Source organism: Poecile atricapillus, chromosome 14 (genome assembly GCF_030490865.1).
Source record: "Poecile atricapillus isolate bPoeAtr1 chromosome 14, bPoeAtr1.hap1, whole genome shotgun sequence".
NCBI lineage: Eukaryota > Metazoa > Chordata > Aves > Passeriformes > Paridae > Poecile > Poecile atricapillus.
In genome coordinates, this window is record NC_081262.1 from 3,577,184 (window position 1) to 3,585,822 (window position 8,639).

The following is an 8,639-nucleotide window of genomic DNA, read 5'->3' on the forward strand; positions in this document are numbered from 1 at the left end:
TTTTGGTGCTGGAACACAGGTTCCACACTTGAAAACAGTAGTAGAGAACTGCTGTGAAAAGAAAAAGCCACAGCAAATGACTTCTAGAGGAAAAGCCTTGCAGCAAGACTTGAAGCTCAATAGACCAAGAGGATAAAGTGTGTGAGGATAAACAGGAGAAAATCTCACGTGTGGCAAAGTCCTGCACTGGGAGCAGAGCATGGCAAGGCTCCATTCCCAGAGCTGGAGCAAGACAACTTAAAATTAAGAGTAAAGACTTTCCACCCCTTGAAACCTTCCAATTCCATACATGAATTTTTATTATTTCCTTTTAGGGGGAAGGATTTAACCAAGCTCAGGTCCTTGACCAGCCTCAAAAGTCAAGAGACAGCATCCTAAGGAATAGAATGAGCACAGTCCTGGGCTGTGGGAGCAGAGACACCTCACATCCAGCTGGGCAGGTGAGACTCATCTGGCAAAGTCCATTTGAGTCTCACGACACATTCAGGAGGTGTCTGTTAAAGAATTTAAAGGGCTTTCAAGGAAATTGAAATGCCTTGGAATGTGTGAGTAGGTTCCATGGGAATAAATACCTGGCTGAAGCACAAAAATCCTGGTCCCATCCATGCCTGGAGCACTGCCAGAGAAATCCGCTTCCCCCTAGCATGTTCCATGCTGTTTGCTCCCTCCACCTCATTTCACCTCTGCTTGGGGAACACATCCCTGGGGGCACCAGGGCACAAGGATCTTGTCAGAGCAGCCACATCCCTGGGTACCCAGAGGCCCTGTGAGCAGAGCCCTGCTCCCATCTCAGAAATGCCATTTTCTGTGTTTGAGTGCTCTGGCTGGCCTGAACCAGCACCATTTCCATGTTACCATGGCAATGGCTGCCTGGAAAATGTGTGCAATGGATGCACAGAGCAGCAGAGTCCAGCCAGGCAAAGGGCTCTGTGGCCAGTCTGGAGCTGGCAAGGCCACTCCTCTCAGCTCTTCCTCCTGCAGCCAAGGAGCCCGACCTGAGCCCACAGCGTGTGGCAGGAGAGGGGAATGCAGGAACTCCACCTGCCTGCCCCTGTTCTGTGTGTCCATCTCCCCACGTCCAGTGTCCCCAGTCCAGCTCAGCCCACAGCTGCAGGAACACGGCAGGGAGCTTTTGGCAACTCATTTGCATATGTAGGTTTCATTAGGGTTTTTATTTTATTTTTTTTTCTTTCTTATGACTCGTTACTGTAACAACTAAGCCCCCGTGTCCCTCTCCACCTCTCACTCAGGCTCAATCTGACCCTGCCTGGCTGCAGACTGGTCTCACCCCACAGTCCCCCCAGGGCCCTGCCACCATCAGGCCACCGGCTCTGCCATGCCATGTCCCACCTCATCCCCTCCAGGGCTGGGGCAGCTGGCCAGGACCAGCAGTGTGTCAGGAACCAGCAGGGCTGGAAAAGCCAGCGGTCACTCTTGGAGAGCCACCAGGGCCTTCTGCCACCCACAGCCAGCCAGCACCCGAGGCTGACAGCCCCAGGGATGCTCACACAGAGCCAGGGTGTTTGCTGCTCCACTTCACTGGGCTCTGGGTGATCCAGCACGTGGCCAATGACTCCATCCTGCCACCTCTGCCTGCAGCACCTATCCTGGAGGTGATGGTTTGGCACAGGAGACAGCTCCTTGGATGGGTGGGAGAAGAGAGGGAACAGCACGTGGCTGCAGGAGGAGCTCAGGCCAGAGGGTGGCTGTCCTTACAGCCACAGGAGAGGGAGGGAACAGAGCTGCTGGACTCCCTCCCCTCCTGCCCTTCCCCTCCAGCCAGCACCTGGGAGCTGCTCTTCCTCAGACCACGGCTCACCCCCTCCTCTCTGGCTGCTTTGCAGGGAGGAACTGCAGCACAGAAGCTGCAGCACAGAACAGCGAGCTTGGGAGGACCTCTGGAGGTCTCAGCCCAGGCTCCTGCTCTGAGCAGGGCTGGCTGCAAGGCTCCAGTGGGTCACTCAGGGCCTCACCCCGACCTTCTGAAAACCTCCCCTCTCCAGACCCTGTCCCAGGACTGCACCACCCTCCTGTGGAAGTTTTTTCTCAAGTCCAACCAGTGTTTCCCCCATCACCACCCATGGTCTCCTGTCCTTCCCTCTGCATTGAGCTCGGCTCCATCTTGATTCCCAAAATCCAGAATGATTTGTCACTCATGGGCAGAGCCACCAGGATATTTGCTGCCATTTGCTCATCCCCAGGGCAAATTCCAGGGAGAGAGCAAAGCTGTGGGGGTGAGCATGGCACATACAGCAGCCTGAGCATCCCAGACCAGCTGTCTGGAAGGAATTGAGTCCTGTGGATCTGCAAACAAACACTGCAGTGATACTTGAAAAGTTTGCCAAAATTGTCCAAGTGAGTTTCTAAATCTCATGTCTCCTTGGTTAATGCCATAGGGTGGGGGATGGTGGGCTGGGATGGGGATAAATGGGACTTTCAGGCTACATTTTGGTCTGTGCTGACACCAAGCTTGGGCTGATTCACAGCATTCCTAAAAGCCACAACAACAGATTCCAAACCAAGAGCCCCCAAGCCAGGAGGGAAAGGCAGGTTTACCTATGAGACCAGCAGGAAAGGATATGCTGCTTTTGCTATTGCTCCCCAAATATCCCTTTTGTTTGAATACAAAGGGGCTTGTTGGGAATTTACAAGGAAAATCTGTTTAATTCATGAAGGTAAACAGGTAAGAAAATGTTTGTTGGGGAGCAGACAAGAATCTCAAGCTGGTTTTTGGATCAGTGACTGACTTGCTGGGAATAACAAGTGAGACAGGCAAAATTCAAACATTGCTCCAAGACACCAGCAAACACCAGAATTCAGAACCAAGTCCCAGAGAGCAGGATTAGTCCAGCCGCCCCCCCAAGGCCTTTCCTGCTTGGATGCTTTCCCCAGTTAACCTTTTTCTCTGCTTTATTACTTGCAGTGTTGGGTTTGGGGATGATTCCCTACCAGTTGTTCCTCCACAACTGGAACACAAGCCCAAATTTCATGTTCCAAGGGGCAGTTTCATTATTTGTGGCTTGCTGGGACTATTAAAGAGAGTGGCATGTTTGTGGTACCTGAGGAATGAATTAAACAGGAATCCCTCAGTCCTGGATTGACCATCTCAGTTCCCAGTGCTGATGGTTTATACAGCACACCTGCCTCTCCCAGCCTCTCATTCATCATCCTTTCACTGCTGTCTTGATGATTTTTCACCATTCCCCTTTCCAAGCACTGCAATCCCAGCCTGCTCTAATGCTGCCAGATCCAAGGTGACCCTGGGAGGGATCTCTGGCAGTTTGTTGGGGACTGTCACATCCTCCTTGCCAGCTGCCAGCCTGGTGTTGGATCCTCTGGACGCTCCACGTGCCTGTGCCTGGCTCTGGGCCAGCAGCAGGAGGCTGGGGACCTTTGAGAAGCCTGAGGCAGTGCTGGGGTCTGAGCTGTGCTTGGCAGCCAGGCTCTTCCCCCGGCCAGGGCGGGATTTGCATCTTCAAGCTGACAGCACCCTACTTGCACACTTGGGTTTGTGGCATCTGTGGCTTTTTGGGAACACATTGTCACAGCAAACTACAGTTCCTCTGATCCCCCCTGTCAGGGCAGCAAAGGAACCATTACCTTCCAGACTGAGCCCATCTAAACAGGGAAAAACCATCCCTCAAACTTCACCAAAATCTCCAGCTGCAGCCAGCGCTGTAAAAGCAGGACAGGTCTAACACTGGGCCCTGAGGTGTTCCTCCACCTCCTCAAGGTAACCTGGCTGGGGGGTTTGTAGCCCAAAGTACCCCAAATGCTGCACAGGGGCTCCCTCCCCACCTCGAGACGTTTGCTGCTGTGCCCAGCAGCGCTGTGTGCTCCAACTCTGCTTCCCCTGAGGCTGCAGCACCTCAGCCCAGTTTGCAGCTTCCCTCAAGGCAGCAGAGTAATCCATGAGAGTACATCTCTGGGCCACATCCAACAGGGGTGTAAGGAAAGGAGCAAGGGGAAGGGTCATCTGCAAAGGCAGGATGACAGAAAGTCAGGATTCACCACATCCCAATAGATTCCCCCAGAGAACCTCCTGCAGTTTCAGCTGTGCTCATGCAGTGCCCCTCTTAGAACCCTCACCCCCAGCAGGACCGGAGCTCTCCCCCAAAAGCTCCTGCTGCCCCTTGTCACCCACCAAGCCCTCCCAGATCCTGCAGATGCCCAATGAGCAGTTCTGGAGAGCAGTCAGGGTCCAGGCTGGGCGGTTCCAGCCGTGGGAGGACACCCAAGCAGAGCCTCAGCTCCACAGAACCAAAACCCCCCGGCCCTGGGACAGAGCAGCAGCTGCTCATTGTCCCCTCAGCCACTTCCAGCAGCTCCCGAGGAGCTCTGAGGCACCCGGGGACCCCTGCAGGGCTGGGCAGGATCCAGGCAGGCGCCGGCCGGGCTCGGGAGGCCGGGCAGGAGGCCGGGCACGTTCCAGAGCTGTGCAGGGGGGCCAGGACAGAGCCAGGGGCTGAAGCTTTGCTGGGAGCTGCATTAAAATGCATGAGCTGCGCTGGCCCTAATGATGAGCAGAGCTGTCAAACAAGGAGCTTGTCCCAGCTAATTATCTCTAACGAGGGCAGAGTGTCAGGGTCCCCGAGGAGCTGGGCAGCAGCTTCCCACTCAGCTCAGTTGCAGCAGAGAGAGAAGATAACCAAATGTCATTGTGCTGGCCTAGCTGCACGATCATTAATTAGGCAAATATGACCTTCTGTGCCAGTTTGCTCTTGAGAACCTGGACTTGCTGGGGATGGAACACACAGGCAGGCTGGAAACGTCCCAGCTTCTGCCACCCAGCCTGTTCCCCCTGTGCCCCTGCAAGAGCAGCACAGCCCTGTCAGCCAGCCCCACCAGCCTGTGCCAGGCTCCTCTGCAGGCTCAAACACCCCTTGCGAGGACTCCAGCCCCTTCTCTGTCCTAAAGAGCAGCAGAGAAGTCTGGTTTTCACGAAATGCTGCTGTTTAGATCCCACTCAACTCTACCACCTCCCTCACCCAACCCCCAGCACGGCCCTGCCGAGCCTCTGTGCTCACCCAGCATCTGCTTCTGCACCACTTCTCCCCAAACCTTCAGGGCACTGGCAATCTCCACTCCCCCGTGGTCCTTCTCCATTCCAGTGCAGAGGGGTTGAGCCACATCCTGTTCTACAAGCCCAGTTTCTCTCTCATCAGTCCTGTGGCTCACAAACCAAGGCAGGGCACTAGCCCTGATGTGCCAGAGAGGGGGAAGCCCAGGACAGGGGTAAGGCAGTGTCTCTTCCAGGGGCAAAGAATGATCCAGAGAGATTACCCACACAAGGTTCAGCCTGCAGGCTCTGTGCTTGTCCCTCACCTCAGAGCTGAGGGGAAAGGGCAGAGGCTGATTTTGATCCACCCAGAAACTCACTGTGCCACCACAAAGCTTCCAGACAACACCAGGGACTCCCAGTGCTGTTCATCAGCCTGTAATTATGGCAGCATCAACAGCCAACTCAACTCCATTTTTACCAACAGACAAGAAACAGGGCTGTAACCCAGGGGGTGATGAGCTGTGCTGGGGAGCTCAGCCCCACCTGATGAGGGATTTGGGGGTCACACTTCAGGGGCTGGATGAAGCTGGGGTTTGATCTAAGTTGTGTCTCACAGTCCCTGGTAACAACACACTCACAAGATAAGTATCAGAGAGAAGTTTACTGCTATTAATACCAAAATGTGTATTTCCTATCACAGGGGGGCTCTCAACAGCAGCCAACTGCTTGCACAGGCAGGAGATCCACAGTGAGTCAGTCTGACAAGGACTCTCAGAGCCACAGCAGAGAAACTCTTTCCTCAGCCCACAGGAACAGGTCCTCACTGAATTTAGGCTGTCATGACACTTCAGGAGCATGGTTTTCATGTGGCCCCTTCCCCACCAGTGTGGTTCAGGCAGCAGGGCCCCTGAACCCCAGTGCTTTGTCTGCAGCAGGGATTTTGTTCCCAAGGTTTCTCTCCTTCTACTGCTTCTGCACTGCCTGTTGCTGTTCTTTCAGCTGGCTGACAAGCTCTTCAGCATACACCTTGAAGAGGGGGACAGGATCCTGCAACAAAGCAGAGGATAAACCACATGAAAAGAGTGAGCCTGAGCAGCAGCAAGGAGAAGTGCAGTGGGGAGCCCAGGGACTGCTGGCAGCTGAAACCACAGGAAGATGTGACTGGGTTTTTATTCCGGGGCTGAACAAGGCAACCTGTTGTGCCACAGCTGCTGCTCAGCTCTGTAACCCTCCCTCAGAGAGGGCAGGAACCTGTGTGGGGCATTCAGCAGCTCCCCCAGTTCTGAGAGCAGATGAGAATCATCAGTAGCTCCCAAGGATCCTTTCCTTTCCTTCCCTCCCCTCCTCACATTGCCTGCCACCAGTGTGTACTGGAGCACGTGGGTGAACACACCCCATGACGAAGGTGAACGTGCAGCCACAACACCTCAGTGCTGAGCACTGCCTCAGGAACTCACCTGTTTTTCCAGGAGCCTCTGTTTTTCTATAGCTTCTTCCAAACTCAAGCCAACCCATTCAGCTTCCTCTTCTGGGATCACAAATTCCTGTGATAAAAGAAGGAGAAGGTAGCACAGTCTTTGCAGGTGGCCAAGATGCAAATCCTCTCTATGCCCAGGACACAAATGTGATCCACTGGAAACATTTCTATGGGCAAATCTTAGAGCCCTGTTCCCTCTTTTCTAACAACCAAGGTACCCTTCTCCTCTCTTTTTAGCAGGGGTCCTGCTCTCTGGACAGCTGTGTCTGCTCCTGCAATTCTTTTATGCAGTTCTGGGGCTGTTTCTCAGCACAACTCCGTGGACTCTGGGTGCTGGTTTTGTTTCCATGCTGGCAACCACCACCAGCTGCACAAAACTGAACATGGGCACTCTGGGCTCCTCCCTCCAGGAACAAATTCTTACTGTTTTTTACTGCAGACTCTCACTGACCTCAATCACAGCAAAAATATTGCTTTTTGTGTCCCTAAATGATGAGTACAAAAATTAGGAACCTGCAGAGATGATATTTATATTTTCTTGTCCCTCAGCACAAGAGCACCAACACCAGTGACAGGTGACCATCCAAGCAGTGAACAGCAGGACAGGGACTGCAGGCCAGGAACCCACCTTGTACTTGTCATAGATGGCCTCTCTCCTGGCTGGATCATCGGGATGCAGCTTGGGATCCCGCCGGGCCAGGCGCAGCAGCATCGTCCGCTTCAAATCCATCCCCAGCTTGGAGCACAAGTCAACTCTGGGAGTCTGCAGAAAGGGAGCCTGGAGTTAGGCTGCACCAAGGGACCAGCAGCCAGGGAACACAGGAGTCTCCCAGCACACTGACAGCTTATCCACACACAGCAGAGGCTCTCAAAACACTTGTTGTGAAAGGGGAACTATCTATTGGATTTGTTCTGGAAGGGGAAAGATCTGTTGGATTTGTTCTGGAAGGGGAAAGATCTGTTGGATTTGTTCTGGAGACAGGTCTGAGTTTCAATATCAAGGGGTATTAAAGGCTGGAGCATTAGACCCGTGCTCAGACATTAACAGCAGCAGTTGTTCAGCTGGAGAAGGAGACTGAGGGCAGAGCTCAGCAGGGGCTGCAGCTCCTCCCGAGGGGCAGCTCCGGTCTCTGGGACAGGGACAGGAGCAGGGAACGGCTGGAGCTGGGCCAGGGCAGGCTCAGGCTGGAGATCAGGGAAAGGTTCTTCCCCCAGAGGTGCTGGCACTGCCCAGGGAATGGGCACAGCCCCGAGGCTGCCAGAGCTCCAGGAGTGTCTGGACACTGCTCAGGCCCAGGGTGGGGTTGTTTGGTGCCTGTGCAGGGCCAGGGGTGGGACTGGATGATCCCTGTGGGTCTGTTCCAACTTGGAATTTTCTGTGCCAGAATTCTGGGGCTCCCTGCCCGCCAGCCCAGGGTGAGGGCAGCGTGGTCTCAGCCGCGCCTGGCCGGGGCCCCGGCGGGTGCGGTACCTTCAGGATGTAGAAGTCGAAGCCGAAGGCGGCGTCGATGAGGTCGAGCGTGCGCATGGTGACGGTGATGGTCAGCGTGGCGTCCAGGATCTCACTGTAGAACTGCCGCTTGAACAGCTGCGGCTTCCACGTCTTGGGCAGCCTGGTGGAGAGCTGGGCACGGCGCGGCCGTCAGGGGCTGCCCCGGGGGGAGGCGGCGGCCGCAGCCCCCGGGCCCCGCCGCCACCGGCCCGGGCTCGGGGAAGGCCGCGGCGCTCACCTTGTCGTTCTGCGCGTAGCGGAAGCCGCGGATCCATCCCTCGCCGCCCCAGAGCCCCTCGTCGGCGGCGGGCGGGAAGTACACGGGCACCGGCACGTCCTGCACGCGCTCCCGCTCCCCGGTGCGCGGGTTCCGCCGGTAGCGCAGGCCGTGCGGCTCCCAGTGCACGGGGGTGGGCGGCGTGTCGTCCTGCAGCGAGGCCAGGTAGTGCTGCGGCAGCCGGGCGCAGATGCCCTCCCGCATCCGCATGGCGGCCCAGAGGCGCGGCGGGAAGCGGTGCAGCGGCATCGCCCCGGCCCCGCGTCCCCCGGCCCCGCGTCCCCCGGTCCGGCCCGGTCCGGGCCCCGCCACCACTTCCGCCCCGCGCGGCCGCCAACGGGGCCGGAGCCGCCGCTCATTGGCTGGCGCCGACGGAGCACGACGGTGGCCG

The 8,639-nt window shown here is 56.1% G+C and overlaps 1 protein-coding gene across 1 annotated transcript; it reads right to left on the reverse strand.

Moving 5' to 3' along the window:
* Positions 1–5,644: 5,644 nt before the first annotated feature.
* On the reverse strand, positions 5,645–8,565 carry MRPL28 (mitochondrial ribosomal protein L28). Its single transcript, XM_058849385.1, has 5 exons — positions 8,210–8,565; positions 7,951–8,103; positions 7,108–7,242; positions 6,460–6,546; positions 5,645–6,049 (listed from the first exon to the last, which is right to left on the reverse strand). Exons 1-5 carry the CDS (start codon positions 8,495–8,497, stop codon positions 5,966–5,968), a joined length of 747 nt encoding a protein of 248 aa, XP_058705368.1. The 5' UTR covers positions 8,498–8,565; the 3' UTR covers positions 5,645–5,965.
* Positions 8,566–8,639: the final 74 nt, after the last annotated feature.

Bases quoted from the DNA above. Each gene is read 5' to 3' on its own strand.
- MRPL28 (XM_058849385.1), bottom strand. From the start codon at position 8,497: ATGCCGCTGCACCGCTTCCCGCCGCGCCTCTGGGCCGCCATGCGGATG. The intron at 8,104-8,209 runs GTGAGCGCCGCG...CGCCGTGCCCAG, and splicing joins GCTACGCGCAGAACGACAAG to CTCTCCACCAGGCTGCCCAA. The intron at 6,050-6,459 runs GTGAGTTCCTGA...GCTTTGTTGCAG, and splicing joins AGAGGCTCCTGGAAAAACAG to GATCCTGTCCCCCTCTTCAA.